We start from the raw sequence: 18,201 nt of genomic DNA on the forward strand, positions 1-18,201 counted from the left end.
GGTGTACAGTTTCTACTGTAATTTTTGCAAAATGCCTTGCTTTTTATTATTATTTTTTTGTTTGATTTGTAAAGGTTTTTATTAATCATACTATAAAATATTACCTTCCTGCGAGTTGAAGCAATGTATTGCATTTTGGCAGCAATTATTTAGTACCAATCCAAAGGGGGCAATTGCACAGGGCACCCACCTTCCAAGGACACCCCTGGGAAAGTGATCTTTCTCTTTCATTCTCTTTCTTTCTTTCTCTCTACTTCTCTTTCTCACCTGCCAATTACTTTATCTCATTCTTTCTCCCTCTCTCTGTGTACCCGTACTCTGTCTTTTTCTACCCAAGGCACAGACAATACATATTTTGGCTGTTTTATGTATCCTCATTTCTAAAAGTGTAATGCATAATTCAGTATTATTTAGCATCATGTCCACTTTGAATTAGCAGGAAATGGGCAATCAAATGCAAAGTTTTTCTGAGGAGAGGGTCCAAAATTGGTGTTGCTGAGGACTCAAAAGTTGACACTGATCAAGTATAATATTTGCCGTTGTGCTCCTTACACCATTTATACTTTTTACTGCTGGGTTCAGTTTGTGATTGTTTGTATTACAGCTGGTGTGATGCTGGTTCCAGAACGAAAGACAGTGGACGGGTTTGAGGAGCATTTTGGCTTGAACTATCTGGGCCACTTCCTTCTGACCAATCTCCTCTTGAGCTCCCTTAAGGAGGCAGGGACAAGCAGCCACCACGCTAGAATTGTCACTGTCTCATCAGCCACGCACTACGTCGGAGAACTGAATCTTGAGGATCTACAAAGAAGGTACATAGATTCCAGATTATGTCCTTTTTGATGCACTGCCATCTAAAGTAAAACAAAGTTTACAATGGAGAAAACTGACTTTTGCTAAGTTTTTGTTGCTAAAAGGAGTGAATCGATCCTGTCAATATTATATCTAGATTTTGGACTGGGGTGAAAAATGAAGGAAATTGAATTTAGTATATTGTTACCATGGTTTGGCATTAGTTGAAAAATATAGTTTTCTCTCCTTGTAAAATATGGGTAATGAAACTTTGGGGCAGATTTACAAGCCCCTTGCGCCCCTTTTACGCCGCAGTTGCGTCACTTTTGTGACGCAGTGGTGGCGTAAAAGAAGCGCCATGGTGCGGTTTACTTACAACGTGACGCATCTGAGAGATGCGTCACGTTGTGAAGCCCTGCGCCAGAAGGAGGTGTTCCTGCGCAGGGGGGGGGGGGGTGTTCCGGCACAGGAACACCTCCTAAAAGTGGCTGAGTGAAATCTACAGGATTTCACCTAGTCACTTTGAGGCCCATGCTGCGTCAAAACCCTGCACCTGCTTGAAGCAGGCATAAGGATTGACGCAGCATTAACAACATAGGGCCCCCCAGAGCCTTGCAGGAGCTGCGTCGCAACTCCAGCAATGCGCCACTTTTACGGCACAGATGAGTGACGCTTCTGTGCCGTTTTTGCCCATTGGTGCGCCGCATTGAAAATGCGGTGCATCAATGTTGGTTGAGGCATGGCGCACAATAAGTGGCGCATCCCTGCTGATATGCAGGGATGCACCACTTATTGTAAATCTGCCCCTAGGTTTGAGGTATACTCAGCTTGCGCCATTTCTGTTAGGGTAAGCATAAATAGTGCAAAACTGGATTGCATCTTTTTTTTGCTTCTGTATTATTTATTTATTTTGTTTAAATATTTTAATGCACACACCAATTATTTCTTAAAGTAGAAGACGCTGCACCTTTCTGTAGATCTCCTCAGAGTCTATTTCGTTCATGTTTGCCTAGGTGTTGCAAGCAAGTTTTTGTGATATGGGCAGCACTTTGTGTGGGGGGGGGGGGGGGTACTTACCGGTACTGAGTACTGGCACTTCCTAATTATTTCCCCTCGAGTACCGAAGATAGTCTTTGGCCAAGGAGAGATCTGGTAGCCAAGAGAGCATCATGGGAGGCTCAATAGTTTTGGCAGGTGCAGTTGCCTCCGATACTGATTGAGACTGTCAGATGGGAGAATAGGCAAGATCGCCGACATCCACAACAGCTTCGGCGCACCATCCACGCACCCAACTGTCGAACCAACGCCCCCCACCGCCACCCTCCGCGCCTGGACCACGGTGACCACTGAAGACACAGCCCGCACGATGAACACCATCCACTCCGGATCTCCAACCGACCCCTGCCCCCACCACGTCTTCAACAAGGCCGACTCCACCATCGCACCCCAACTCCGGAACATCATCAACACCTCCTTCAACACCGCCACCTTCCCGGAGAGCTGGAAGCATGCCAAGCTCAGCGCCCTACTGAAGAAACCAACAGCGGACCCCACCGACCTCAAGAACTTCCGCCCCATCTCGCTCCTCCCTTTTCCTGCCAAAGTCATCGAGAAGATTGTCAACAGACAGCTTGCCACCTTCCTCGAGACTAACGGATCCCTCGACCCCTCGCAGTCCGGTTTCAGAGCCAACCACAGCACCGAGACCGCCCTCATTGTAGCCACCAACGACATCCGAGCCCTGCTCGACAACGGGGACACAGCAGCACTCATCCTCCTGGACCTCTCTGCAGCGTTCGACACTGTCTGCCACCGCACCCTAGTTCAACGCCTCAGCAACATCGGCATCCAAGAGAAGGCACTGGAGTGGATCATCTCGTTCCTCGCCGGAAGAACACAGAGAGTCCGCCTCCCCCCGTTTCGATCCGAGGCCACCGAAGTCATCTGCGGCGTACCGCAAGGATCATCACTCAGCCCCACCCTCTTCAACGTCTACATGAGACCTCTTGCAGCCATCGCACGCCAACACAACCTCAACATCATCTCCTATGCCGAGGACACCCAGCTGATCCTCTCCCTCACCAGAGACCCCGACACCGCCAGAACCAGCCTACACGAAGGGATGAAAGACGTCGCCGAGTGGATGAAGAACAGCCGCCTGAAACTGAACTCAGACAAGACGGAAGTCCTCATCCTGGGACCATCGCCCTCCGCCTGGGACGACTCCTGGTGGCCCCCCGCCCTGGGCACCGCTCCCAAGCCAACAGACCACGCACGCAACCTGGGCTCATCCTGGACTCCTCCCTCTCGATGACCAGACAAGTCAACGCCGTCTCCTCATCATGCTTTCACACCCTTCACATGCTCCGCAAGATCTTCCGATGGATCCCGACCGAAACCAGGAAGACGGTCACCCAGGCACTCGTCACCAGCCGACCGGACTATGGAAACACCCTCTACGCCGGATCCACAGCCAAGCTACAGAAAAGACTCCAACGCATCCAGAACGCCTCCGCCCGACTCATCCTGGACATCCCCCGACGCAGCCACATCTCCGGCCACCTGAGGGACCTGCACTGGCTCCCCGTCAACAAGAGGATCACGTTCAGGCTCCTCACCCACGCACACAAGTCTCTCCACGACCTGGGCCCCAAGTACCTCAACGACCGCCTGACCTTCTACACGCCCACCCGCCAGCTACGATCTACTAGCCTCGCCCTCGCCGCCGTACCACGCATCCGAAGAGCCACCGCCGGAGGCCGATCCTTCTCCTACCTGGCGGCCAAGACATGGAACTCCCTCCCCATCCACCTTCGGCTGACCCAGGACCATCTCGCCTTCAGGAGGCAACTCAAGACCTGGCTGTTCGAGCAGTAGCGGACCCCTTCCCCCAAGCGCCTTGAGACCCTTCCGGGTGAGTAGTGCGCTATACAAGTGTTATGATTGATTGATTGATTGATTGGTTGTGCGCTGCTCAGGCAGCTGAGCACCAGGGTGGTTTGCACTGAGGGGCAGAATCTCATTTGCTTTTTTATCATGACCCCTCCAACCTCAGCACAGACATTTATAAGTCAGAGCTAAGATGGCCGAACAAAAAAAAATGTGCACTTAGTAGTACGCAAACCAGTTCTCCTCCCCGCCTATTACCCCAGCCCCTCCCCTCCCCACACACGCTGGCTCTGCCAACAGATGAAAAATAAAATGATAATACAATATAGTTTATATTTCACCTGCTGTCTCTAAGTCGGTGGAGCGTTCGCCATTGTGTAGGAGCCACCCCTGTAGTTAAGTAGTCAATACTCATTGTGTCTGATTTACAGAACATTGAAACGTTATACAGCTGGCAAAACGCATTCACACATCCATTTTTTGGTGTTAGCTAAGGAATCTTGGATCTGTTCTCCAAGGGCAAGACAACCACAGTGTGGCAGACTGTTCCCCTGAAAAGCATCAACCTAGTATATGTTAAAACCCTTCCTTCTTTTAGCCAATAGCCAGTCATGCCTAATTTACTCTAAAGTGCTTAATTTACATTTACATTATTTCATCCTTTTATTTAAAAATAAAATACCATTTCATTTTGGCATTGAATCAATTTTCAAATATTAACTGTTTTTACAGATACCGAATGCAGAAAGACAGGGAGATGATGCATGTTGTCTAAGATCACACAAAGTCAGCACGTATGGAAGCCATGATTAGATTTTAAAAACATAGCTCCTCCATTTTCCTGTCACTAAAGAGAATCTAATTTTTTTACTGATAATAACATAACGTAAATTACCTATATTTTATCGCTTTCCTTTCTTTTGTAGACGAAAGACCTAATCGATTTCTGCTTATTTCAACTTGTCACCCGAAAAGGTTTATTATTTGGTTTGGGTTTGGTTAGGGTTTGGTTCTCCAGCTACTTCTTTAAAAATCAATGTATTTAATATGCACTTGGAAAAATGTCTTATGGTTGATGTATCTCTCTGTACAGATAAATCACAGAATACATTTTGCTTCTCATTGGACGCGTTTTAGCATTTACAGGACATCTGCACAGAAAGCTTCGCAGCATAGAGGTGGAATGCTCTTTAATGTTTAAGTTGTCACCTGTAGATAAAATGAGGCTAAAGTATCCATGTCAGCCTCCCCTCTCTGCAAATGTCCTGGGCGAACCACCTCGATTTGTGAAACCAAAAGCAACAGAGAAAATGGGTTACATTTGGATAATTTTGATCAGTAATATCCTGCTTCTTGTGATATACTGGGTAAAGGAAGATTGGGTAGGAGATCTTTAAGGGAGCAACAAAGAAAGAAGCTTGTGCTGCTTGTCATGATGGTTGAACCACACACCATTCACGGATCATGACTCAATAGGGCTCTATATTAGACTTTCCAAGAGTGCGTCTTTCAACCACTTAACCCTGCCTTTTGTAAAAAAATCTATTGTCAGCCAAAAGGATGCCTTAGTTTTATGGTTCTCAAAACTAGGTCTAGGATAGAAGACCAGAAAAATCATCCTTCACGTCAAAGTGCTTGCAAATTGTAGCCTAGCTTCCATCTCGCTAAATGTGGAGAACAAGTGGGGTGTGCTTTGCTTTGACTTGAGATGAAGCACACGCCAAGGGTCTGAAATGCTTGGCTCACCGCAGCATTTTTAGATATTTTTAGTGGCAATTTTGATGACATATGCACGATTTTACCACCATTTCTCAAAACTGTCTTAAAGCAGACAACAGACTATTATATACCTGGGGTGACGTTTCATTAGAGGACTGAAGTATTTCACTAGAATGTGTTCAGAACTTAATGTGAATTAGGATTCTTTTACCATACGAAAAAAACACGTGTAGGGTGAAGAAAGGTGGATGATCGCTAAGATTCGAGAACTGAGCTCCACCACTTTCAAAGGTCACTAAGCCCCTGCTAACGCACTGCTATTCGGTCTCATTAAATGCCCGTATGCTAGTCAGTCCCACTTTACCCATCCCACTCAATTTGGTGAGAACCAGCTGTTACATCCTGCACTATAAATCTTACCTTTTATTCCTTCCCCTTTAATGGCATGAGACCTAGACCATGGTGTTCTAGTTCTCAGAACTTTCTTGATGATGCATTCTGCATCCCTGAGTCAGTTGTATCTGGACTCTGAAGCTGCCTACATGATGCTGTGCTGCTGAATAAACCTTCTTGAATTATTACCTGTTTCCTGGATTATTAAAAAATTTGGCGACGAGGACTCCAGCCATCTACAGCACAGGAGCGGAGTGAACCCTATTTTATTAATTTTTGACCTATTTTGGATTTCTGTGAATTTCTGTGAACATTGTGCCGTTTTAAATTTTTTAAAAATATTCTCATTGGATTGGCAGCCTTTCACTACTTGCTACAACGTTTCCTGAGCCTTTTGGGAGAGTTTGCGTACTGTTTTTAAGTTGATTCTCGTCAATCTGAAGTTCTGCATCTTTCAACTTGAAGCTCGAGTCTTGCCGGAGCCTGTTTCTTGTTGCCCGGTTACCAAGACGCCGAGCTGTGGAACGCGCTGTTGAGCCGTGGAACACGTTTCCTGAAACGAACATTCCGACTCGTTGCCTAGATACCAAGACGCTATCTATCACGGAGCATCACGTCAGCGTCTCCTGTTTTCTTCGTGTTTCCTGGCAACTACAAGCGACGTTCCTGTTCCATGGTTCTACTCTCCTACGCAGATCAACGCAACGTTACGTCTTACATCTTACGCTGTGTACAACGTGACTCCATTTTGTTTTACATAAACATTCGGTTACCTAGCAACCCGTTTGCCGATTTCTACGTGCATATTCTTCAATATTTACACACGAAAGTTGCTTTCTTTTCGTAGAATTTTGTCAATCTTCATACGAGAAGCCTGTTTTACTCTCCCTATTTACAGTGTTTCATACGATCGTCTTATTTTCTGGATTTTCTGATTTATGTGCTCTACCATCATATTTATTAAGGTACTTTCTTCTTGCTACACGGAAGATCTTCTACAAGTTTCTACAAATAACTCTTTATTCTTATTTGGTTATATTTACACTGTATTTTCTACCCAATTTACAATATTAGTTGCATAATAATCTATATTAGAGTACATTTATTCTACTGCACGTTTTATAAGTTTCATTTGATATTTAGCTTTTAGTTTATTTTAACTGTGTCTTTCGAAATGCAATTTGACCCTCCTGCCAAATTCTTACAAATTAAGGGTGATCCTCCTTTGCCTTGGGCAAGATGGAAGGAGGAATTCTTCAACTATATGAAGGCCATTGATGGAGAACGAATGGGTGCAGAGAGGAAAAAGAGCATATTATTGCATTGTTTAGGCTCAGGAGGGCAAGAAAATTTTAGAACTTTGCCTCCAATTTCAACTCCTTCTGGAAGTGGTGATAACCTTAATGTTTATTCTGAGGCCCATGCCAGACTGGAAAAAAGATTTAAACCCACTGCTAATATTGCTCTTAATCGATTTAAGTTTTATACCAGGGCACAGAAACAAGACGAATCTTTTGATGACTTTCTCACTTCCTTAAGAGCATTAACATTACGTTGTAATTTTGGTACAATGGCCGATGAGATGATTCGTGACCAAATTATTGTTCACGTTAAGAATAAGAAAGTTCAAGATAAATTGTGGTGCCTAGGTGATCCTAGTTTGGAAGAAAGTATTGCTATTGCTAAATCTACTGAAATGTCTGAAAAGTGGATGGATATTGTAGATAAACAAAGTACCAATAGCAACAAAACTATTGTTGAGGAAGAAGTGTGCTTAGTCAAGTCAAAAAATGAAAGGAAAAATGTTACTACCACACACACTGGTATTAAAAATTGGTCAAATAGTAATTTTAGAAAACCTGACATTAACAGCAATTCTATGTCCTGTTTTACGTCCCTTCAGGATGGGAAAAAAAAATGTATAATTACCACAGATGCAAGTTTGTACGGTTTGGGATGTGTGCTTTCCCAAACAGATGGTATGTCAGAGTGGAATGTGGCTTTCTCATCCAGAACACTGAGTGAGACAGAGCGCAGGTATGCGGTTATTGAGCGAGAGTTACTGTCATGTGTGTGGGCTATAGAACATTATAGAATCTACATTTGGGGTAGTAAGTTCATTCTGAGAACTGATCATAAGCCCCTTGTTCATATTCTATCAGTGGGAGGAGGATGGAATTCTACAGCGAGGATTGCACGTTTGACATCTAAGTTGCAGGAATATAGCTTTACAGTAGAATATATACCTGGTAAGAAAAATGTTACGGCTGATTGCCTATCACGTCTTCCTTGTAGTAGTTTGGTTGACAGTGTGAGTGGGTGTAAAGATGTAGACTTTGTGTCTAGTTTGCAAGATTTTGTTGATACTCAGTATCAAGAGATTACTGAACAGTTTTGGTTCAAGTGTCAGGAAGAAGATGATAAGTTGATCACATTGAGGAAATACTTGTTGGAAGGTTGGCCCAACAAAGCGAATATCAGAGAAGATATTGTGCCGTTTTTTAATGTTGCTGATGAATTGTTCTGCGAAGGTAATTTGATTTTTAAAGGTGACAAGTGTGTTCCACCAGTTGGTGTTCAGGAGTTAATACTCAAGTTGGCGCACAAAACCCATCCTGGGATCTCTGCCATGAAGCGTCTTATTAGGTTGAATTTTTGGTGGCCTGGCCTGGACAGGTTTGTAGATCGTATGGTTAGGGAATGCAGTGAGTGTTGTGACAAAGACAAGATGTTAAAAGTTATTGTTCCACCCCTTAAGTCAGTAGTGTGGCCTGAAGTTCCGTGAAAAAAAATTGCTTTCGATATTTCTGGTCCATTTAGTATTTTACCTGAATCTTCTCGATTTGCTCTTGTAATTATTGACTACCATTCAAAATGGCCAGAAGTAAAATTTGTGTCAAAGATCACGTCTGAGGTAATAATTTTGTTCCTTCAGGAAGTATTTTCTAGAGAAGGTTGTCCTTCTGTGTTGGTGTCAGATAATGGAGTACAATTAGTTTCATCAGAAATGCAGTCATTTTTACAATCCTGTAACATTAAACATGTTAGGACTTCTCTTTACGAACCGCATGAGAATGGTCAAGTCGAGCGGTTCAACCGTGTGTTAAAGAACTTTATTGTGGATGCCATTAAGGATAAGGGAAATTGGTTGAATATCATTAGAGAGAAACTTTGGCATTACCGCATAACTCCACACACAACCACAGAGGTTAGTCCTTTCAAGTTGCTTAAGAGAAGAGATCCAGCTTCTGTTATTTGTCCGTGGTGGTTCAAGGAAAAGTGTAGGACTTTTTGTGAGGATGTTGTGGATGTCAAGCTTATTGCGGACAGAGTTGCTTCTAAACAGAATAAATCTGCTGGGTGGTACAATAAGAGGTGGAAAGCAAGAGAGCATGGTTTGGCTGTGGGAGATTGGGTCAAAATTCTGAAACCTTCTTTTGTTAGCAAGGGTGTGAGCAAATATGGTAGACCTATTCAAGTTAAGAATGTTTTCAAAAACTCTATTATCACACAAGATGGTAAGGTCTGGAATGTAAGCAAGGTTGCAAAGTGTCCTATCCAATTTGATGCCAATATTTTTTCTTTTCCTCAAAGTTATTCCAATTCTATACCAGACCAGTGTTCTAGGCCTTTTTCTGATACTATTGCTTGTAGAATCAAAGAAGATTCCCGAGTTCGTAAAAGACCCATGTCTTTACGGGATTATGTATAATATGTTATTTTCCTGTTTATTATGATTTTGTATATATGTTATTTCCTTGTTTTCCATTTGATGGGGGAGATGTGTTACATCCTGCACTATATATCTTACCTTTTATTCCTTCCCCTTTAATGGCATGAGACCTAGACCATGGTGTTCTAGTTCTCAGAACTTTCTTGATGATGCATTCTGCATCCCTGAGTCAGTTGTATCTGGACTCTGAAGCTGCCTACATGATGCTGTGCTGCTGAATAAACCTTCTTGAATTATTACCTGTTTCCTGGATTATTACACCAGCATTTCTATTTTCCCCATTTGAAGCACTGAACATGGACCGCAGAACATAATTTTCTCTCCATTTCCTGAAATCCAAGAAGCAATAACCGTCCAAATAGATTTTTGCCCCAATTTGACACTGTTGCAAAATTGATGTATCTGTGGCCCATGGCGGTGCCTTAACCTGTATTTAGAAGGAAATGAATCAATTACCTTGTAGGTATATTTATATACTATTTTCAGAGCTATTTGAATTAGTGCGACAGCTCTTTGTTACTTAACACATCATTCGTAAAGAAAAGGAGATAACATGTGCAACTACCTGTAATTGAAATTACCATATATTTTATTTCAAAATGGTGCGGTTATTTAAACAGGTCATGTCATTTAGGGATAGGTTGCTCCAAGGGGTAGAGAGCGTGCAAGAAGAGAAAAGTGCTCAAGTAAAACGTGGTAGGAAGGGAAACTCAAAATAGGTGACATAGGAGAGAGCAAATTAATGTTATTTATATATAGAAGGACCAGTTGTAAATCACTGTCCTACAAAGCCTGACCAAAGTCAATTCATATACAGTATTTTACAATGTTTCCTGATATACATGGAATGTACCATTTGTATAGCACGTGGGGGGAGGGTCCAGGCCCTTAGCTGGGTGGGGTGTTCGTCGACGTTTTGATCCGTCTTATAGCCATCAGGTAGTTAAAGCCTTGGCTGTGCGGATCTTCATCAGGACTGGGTGGGGCAACCTTATAGGATGTGGGGCCTAATCACACGCCCACTGGTCGTATCAAGATGTGGTCTCTAAGTCACACTAGTGTAGTCGTGGCAGGATGCAGTGGCGAAATCACTGTATTAATTAGTAGAATTGGGGTCAGTCAAAAAGATTGGAGCAAGGTATCCAATGCGTTCACCAGATGTAAATAATCCATTGCTTGTCCGGGATTGAATCTGAAACGATCCGCCGTCTGTTTCAACCAAGCCGCATAGCAGACGCTCTCTACCCGTTGGAGCAACCTATCCCTAAATGACATGACGTGTTTAAATAACGGTCTCACCATTTTGAAATAAAATATATGATGATTTCAATTATAGGTAGATGCACATGTTAGATGTAATAAGTACCAAAGAGCTGTCTCACTAATTCAAATAGCTCTGAAAATAGTATATAAATATACCTATGAGGTAATTGATTCATTTCCTTCTAAATACAGGTGAAGGACCAGTGTTTTTTGTATTAATTTGTACCCAGGTCCCTGACCATGATTGGGTTACCCCATTTTTTGTAATGGCTACCATGGCGGTGCCTGGCAGTGACTGTTCCTTACTGTCAGAGATCAAGACCCTAGCTACCATTGGTGCTGCAGGTGCAGTGGCACCGGGGCCCGGAGCCCTGAAGGGCCCGTTGAACTCTGGCAATGCTGTATTTTACTACCACAACAAAGGGGCTATATTCCTTACTTGCACTAGTGCCAATAGCGTCCTTGCTACGCTCCTGTCAGAGGTGAGGCTGAAGTTGCTGAGATGAAGCCTTTTGACAATTGAGACCCAGTACCTTTCGACTTGGTGTCATCCCTGCGATCGTGAGGTGACTCGGCAACATCAAGCTCAATACCTCGGTGGGACGCCCCTCCTTTCTTCGGGGAAAAGTATCTGTGCAGAGAGTTCCGACGACCACTGTTCAATTAGTAATTAATGCTTTCTGCTGAGCTTCTCGTGGAAGCTGCAACGTTTATTTAAAAAGGTCACGTAATATCAGTAAAATATGATGAACGCACAAAGGTTTAGAGCCAAGAAAGGTCGCGGCTTAAATTAACTCAAACGCGTTCTAATATCTGCGCTATAAAAACAGTGCCCTGACCTTTTAATTAGGCCTGCCAGTAGGCGTTTGCTAGCAGTTAACAGTAAATGCCTCAAAGGGATTTTCGGCTCTTTTAACCTGTAAGGACATGAGCAGGATTATGACAGCATTATAATTAATGATAGGGATATATATTTGCTATTTCATATTTGAAACCGTTCGGCGTTAATTATAGCGCAGATGCTTTTCAGGGGGGGACTCAACATCACGAAAAAAATAGTGTGCAGTTTACAAGTTTTAGCGACCGACAAACGGCACTTTAAGGCAAACCGTTAGTTTCAAAACACGTTGTCTATTTTAGTCCGATTTACAATATCCTGACTTTATATATAGTACTAAGCTGAGAGTTCAGGCTTTTTTGGGTTACGTTTTTGATTTGGGGATTGTTATAATTTCAAGTACCAACTTGCAAAAAATGCTCTGCCCGACGCACTTCACAACAAAATGCTAGTGTGTAAAACCGGGTAACCTCGATCAAATTCTAGGCTCCAACTCCTATAAATTAGCAAGTAGGGGAGCTGTCAGTCAAGTGTCACAATAACATTTGGTATGTGACATGTCTTGGCCAAGGTAACCCGAGATGCCCCTTCCTGCTTTCCAGATATTCTGTTCAAACATTTATCAGCTGCAAAGTATACAGTACATGGGATGTGTATATATGTATGTATGTAAGTATATATGTAATTTATGTTGGGCAAATTTAGCCACACAGATGAAGAGTGCGGTTCAAGCATTAGTTGTTGTAAGAAGGAAGTGGATGGGATGAGGGCAGGAGTAAGGCTTTGGGAGGCAGCAGTAACCTATATAGATGAAGGGGAGGGAATTTAATTTAGGGAAGTGATGTCGTAGCTCTAGCCACTGCTTTCTTAATGTCAAGCTTTAGCGGTACATCATACTCAATTCCATCGTATCTGAAAAAGATATGTTTAACTGGTCAAATGAAAACGTTAGGGGGCAGATTTACAGGTCCCTTGCAACACTTTTGCACCGCCGGTGCGTCACTTGGTGACGTAGTGGCGACGTACAAAATGCAGGCAATTTACAACGTGACACATCTAGGGAGATGTGTCACGTTGTAAAGCCCTGCGTCACATTATACCTGCGTCAGGTATAATGTATGCAGGGTCGGCGTTCCCATGCAGGAAAGCCTCGTGAAAGTGACGCAGTGAAATCTACAAGATTTCACTGCCACTTCTAGGATGCCACTGCATCAAAACGTTATGCCTGCTTGAAGCAGGCATAAGGAGTGATGCAGTGTAGTGAGAATACGCCTCAACATGCATCGCTGGAGTTTCGTAATGCTTGTGACATTTGCACCAACAGATGCATCAGAATTTCTGATGCATCTGTCAATCCTTGCGCCATAGTGCGCCCTATTGTAAATACGACGCATCTATGGTGGCGCAAGGGTTTGCAGGCTGGCACAGGGAAACTGATGCATCCTACAGATGCGTCAGTTTCTTGTAAATCTGCCCCTAGATTTCTTGAAAATCCTATCAGGTGCCCTGAGCCAGCCAGTAATTAATTCCCAACATAGTCTGTCAGTGAATCAGTTGTAGACCTATTATCAAAAGAGTCTAAGTGAGAAGTTGCACCAAGGACTTTATGGTAAGCACTGGAATGTGGGGCAGAGCTTGCACAGGAAAGGTCTTTTTAGGATAGTTCCCTTTTTTCCTTTAAAAATAGTAGTTTACCATGTTGCAAAAACTCAACTGCATACATAGAAGTTCGAGGTACCTTATTGTCAGATCTTCCACAGATTATGAAAGGCCTTTTTCCCATTGCGTTGTACGCTCTTTGTGGGCTCTCTACAACTGATGTTGTTTACACAATCTGTTGTTGATTGTGGAGATTTGGTGAAAAATTCAGAGAAAGAACAATGCTAAGAAAGTTATGGTGCGTCATTCTGTGCATTGCCTTATTAACTAATCTCCAGCTAAATTCTACAAAGCTTTGAATTTCTGAGAACAACAAATTAGCTTTTTTCCAGTACTCAATTTTTAAAACTGGCTGTGAATGTGTCTGTTGAATTTGGCCCTTTCTGCAGGGCCACCCCCAAACCTTTTGCCTTCTCACTCCACTTTTTGCTGAATTAGTTTTTATTGTCCTTAAGAGTCTGTGCACTTTACCATTGCTTTCCAGTGCTAAAGTGCTTGAGCTCTGTTGTTAAAACATTGGCTTATACCCAAGTGGCATATTTAATTTACTTGTAAGTCCCTAGTAAAGTGCACTACATGTGCCCAGGGCCTGTACATTAAATGCTACTTTGCCACTGAATTCAAGCTAGCCTGGCTGATGAGGGGTGTTACCCTGAAACCGGTCCCGGGATGCTTGATCCCAGTCCAGGGAAGACATGGCTTGGCAGTTCGGACTGGACTGTTCCCATGAAGCACAGGGTCAAGACTGACTTGCATATAGCTGGGTCTGAACTGGGGTGTCAAATTGTGCTAAAGAACGATGATGGATTCAACCCAGTTCTGTGACTGGGGGTGAGTGTCTGAAAACTTTCAGTGCTCCGTCCATCATCTCCTTGCATTGCTTTGTTTGCCCTAAGTTGACAGGGTATGCCCAGGTGTGGATCCTTTTCTCAGTTTGCCACTGGATTCAAGCTAGCCTGGCTGGTGAGGGGTGTTACCCCGAAACCTGTCCCAGGATACTTGTTTCCAGTCCAGGGAAGACCTGGCTTGGCAGGTCGGGCTGGACTGTTCCCATGAGGCACAGGGTCAAGACTGATTTGCATATAGCTGGGTCTAAACTGGGGTGGCAAATTGAACTAAAGAACGGTGATGGATTCAACCCAGATCTGTGGCTGGGGGTGAGTGTCTGAAAAGTTTCAGCGCTCCATCCATCATCTCCTTGTGGTCACTAGTCGGTCTGCAGCACTGATTGTGCCACCCACTTAAGTAGCACTGTAAACATGTCTCAGGCCTGCCATTGCAGAGCCTGTGTGTGCAGGTTTAAACTGCCATTTCGATCTGGCAAAATAAATCTTTTGCTAGGCCCAAACCTTCCTTTTTAATACATATAAGTCACCCGGGGCGCTAGGTGGCGCACTTGCGTATGGAAGCCTTCCTGTGAGGCTCCCGCAGTCCGGCAACATTTATCCGTTTTTTATTATCCTTAATAGGCACTTATAGGTGCTATAGCTGCAGGCAAAGACACAGCAGGGTGTCCGGACACTGAGTGCCGAGTTTGGGCATAATCGGAGTGCAACTGTTGTGGTGGGACGCTCCGGCAGATTCTGCGGATTGGACGGACGGAGGACTCGGTGAACAAGTCCGGCCGCAGTGACCAGGCAAGCCCGGGGCTGTGAATACGGCCTTAGGCCCTGAGGTCGGGCGCACCGCGCGGCGCGTCATTGCTGCACCGAAATCTAGGGACAACTGTGAAACGGCTCCCCGCCTTACGTCTTGTACAATGATTGACTTGCCCTGCTGCTGATGTCCGGGTGAGCCGCTGCTGCTCGGGGCTTCTGCAGGGCCGATCGGTGGAAGCGCTGGTCCTGAGACTGAACTCGCTCAGCTGGCTGACCGGGAGTGGATGACTCTCATGTCCCCCCTCCACGAGAAGGGTACGTGACCTGCTGAATCGCCGCACGAGGGGTGAGTGTGCCATCGGAGCGCCTGGTGGGAGACTGGGACGGAGCCCCCAATGGCGGAATAGCGACGGACCAACGGGGGATTACGTGAGTTAGTGCCGCTTCAGCCCTTAATAGTGAACTTTGCCCACAATTGCATTGGAGTGCCTCAGACTCCCTTCCAGGTTCGCTGCCAGTGACTGTAGCCCTAAAGTGACTAACTGTAATATTTGGCGGGACGTGCCTGGGGCTATGTAAGGAGGTCATCTTGCTGCACTCCTTGGAGTTATAGCTACAGTGGAGAGTCGCATTCTGTGAGGGAATAACGGCGGAGTTTATAGTACTGGTAGTGTTGAACTGCGATTTCCTCCTTCATACTGAGGGCAGTGTTCTGGAGTCTGACCTGCTGAGTCCAGGGCCTCAGAGAAGACGCTGACACCATTTGGGATCTGGAGGCGATAAGGTAAACCTGCGCCTAGTAACTCACCCAGCCTACAGTATAGTCCTGTGATTACTGACTGTCACGCACGGTAGACTGCGTTGCAGCATCGGCTCCGGGACGAGTGGGGCGGAGGCCCATAGGCTGAAGGACGCACTGTACCCCTGATATATCTAACTACTAGTGGATCTTGTCATCCCCCAAATCTCTCTGTGCATCATATCAATATCGGACTGTTGGCTGCAGCGCTGCTGGGTGATCGTATATAAGGCGGGGTGATCTGCACTGCTGGGGCGTGAGGATGGGACGGCCGGACACGAGACAGCCAAAACTCACTTTTGACTCTACCAAGAAGACGAACCAAAATGGAGGGGTCCGAAACAGCCCGACTGGAACGAGTGAAGCAGTGGGTGAATCATCGGAGGCGGCAACGAACCTGCAAGAAGTGTTACGCGAGAAGCGTCAAGGCTTTGCGACGATAGCTGACAAAGTTGATAGAATATTGTCACGCATGGATGCAGTGGTTCATAAATTGGACGCCCACGAAGATCGTCTGAAGGAAGCAGAACAACGGATTTCGGACTCGGAGGACACTACCACGAGACACACCGCGCAGCTCACCAGAATGGACAACCTGCTACGGATTATTGCGTTCAAGAACGGGGATTTGGAAGCGAGGAGTAGACGTAATAACGTTCGCATAGTGGGCATTCCGGAGACGACAAATGTGGGTAAAATGGAGGACTACGTAGAGAAGATGCTTTTGGCGGCGATTGGCGCAGATGTTTTTTCTCCACAATTCATAGTGGAGAGAGAGCACCGAACCCTGGGCCCGAAGCCGAAGCTAGGTGCACCTCCTAGGCCAATCATCGCTCGGCTATTGAATTATAGGGACAGAGATGCGGCCTTGCGTGCTTTCCTATTATGTGTTATATTGCCTATTGATAATGTAGCTTGCTGATGTGGCACCAAAGCTGCCTAAGTTTATAATGCTGGACACCCCTCAGGGACACTGGGTTGAACTGCAAGTAACATTGTGGGTTTGACTAAAGTGAGGGGGATACGTGTTGCCACCTAGAAATGGTCCCCAAAGGGAAGTACCCACAAGTTTTTTTGTTGAGTGGGACATGCACTAGCCCTAGTTCTCGGGGCAATTGTGGGAGGGGAGGGGAGGGCACATGACTGGCAGATTGGGGTTTGCTTCAGTGGGAGGGGGGAGGATTTGCAGTGCTAGGGGAAGGATATGCAGTCAGAGGTTTCTGGGGGGGAGGGGGGTTGGGACAGTTACGGGTTTTTTTCCACAGAGGAGGGTGTTATGGGAAGTTCATTGGACTACTGTTTTGTATAATTATGAATGTGCAATGCTATGGTTGCTATGGCTAATGTTGATCAGAATGCAGGTTCATGTGGAAAATAACGTGCTCTGCAAAGTAGGGTTATTTAAGAGAGGGGGATTTGTTTGGAAATGGCGGTTGCTGAGCGCATAAAGAAAATTTCGGTTTTGTCCTGGAACGTGAGGGGACTGAATGACGCCAGAAAAGGAAGGAGGGTGGTGGCCTATTTGGAGCAGCATAATGTGCACATTGCATTATTGCAAGAAACACATCTAAGCCCACGCACCACTTATACATTTGCTAGCAAGTGGGCAGCAGTCAGACGTTTCTCTTCATACTCTGTATATGCCAGGGGCACTGCAATACTGATTAGGAAAAATGTGCCTTTTGTAACACTTGGCGAGCATACGGATACGGAGGGGAGATTTGTGGTATTGTGGGGCAGGCTTGGTACTGATACACTCTCAATAGTAAATTGTTATGGTCCTAACGTCGACTCACCTGAATTCTTCATGCGAATATGGGGCAAAATACTAGACATTGGTTCAATGCATATCCTATGGGGAGGAGACTTTAATGTTGCGATGGCCCCAGGATTGGACAGGTCTGATGGAAGCCCTCAATATAATAGACGCGCCAGGGATGCATTAGCCGGGATAATGAGTGAGGGAGGACTTATTGATAGCTGGAGGTTTGTGCATGCAGGGCTTCGAGAGGGTACTCGCTTTACCACACATGCCAACACATGGGCAAGGTTGGATTACTGTCTCCTGTCTAAGGGATTGGGGGTCAATTTGGGCGAAGTGACTCACTTACCGAGGTCTTACTCGGACCATTGCCCGGTACTGGTATAGATATCGATCCCGGGATTTGATAGGGCCGCACCAACGTGGCGTATGCAACCCACTGCACTTTTGGATGCACAGTTTAAGATGGAGTTGGGTGAGGAAATTTCAGCCTTTTTTCCCCGCAATCGTGGGTCGGTGGATAGTGTAGAAACCGTCTGGGAGGCATTTAAAGTGACGGCGAGAGGCTATTACATTTCAAAGAGCTTTGGGGTCCTGATGGACATTCGAGGAACCCTTGAGAAATTAGAAAACGAACTGAAGGAGTTGGAAACTAGAATGACTTGGGAACCGATGGGCCCCATACATAAAGAATTTAGAGACAAGCTCACGCAGTATGAGGAAGAAGCAGATAGGGAGGCCAAGTTCAGAGGCAAA

The 18,201-nt window shown here is 45.1% G+C and overlaps 1 protein-coding gene across 1 annotated transcript in view; it reads left to right on the top strand.

The window, feature by feature from the left end:
* Nucleotides 1-18,201, top strand: part of DHRSX (dehydrogenase/reductase X-linked) — a 984,710-nt gene that overhangs the window by 763,152 nt on the left and 203,357 nt on the right. Inside the window, exon 5 of the mRNA XM_078657613.1 lies at nt 605-812. Coding sequence (XP_078513739.1) covers nt 605-812 — 208 coding nt within the window. The remainder of the gene's footprint in view (nt 1-604; nt 813-18,201) is intronic.

Source organism: Lissotriton helveticus, chromosome 8 (genome assembly GCF_964261635.1).
Source record: "Lissotriton helveticus chromosome 8, aLisHel1.1, whole genome shotgun sequence".
Taxonomy (NCBI): domain Eukaryota; kingdom Metazoa; phylum Chordata; class Amphibia; order Caudata; family Salamandridae; genus Lissotriton; species Lissotriton helveticus.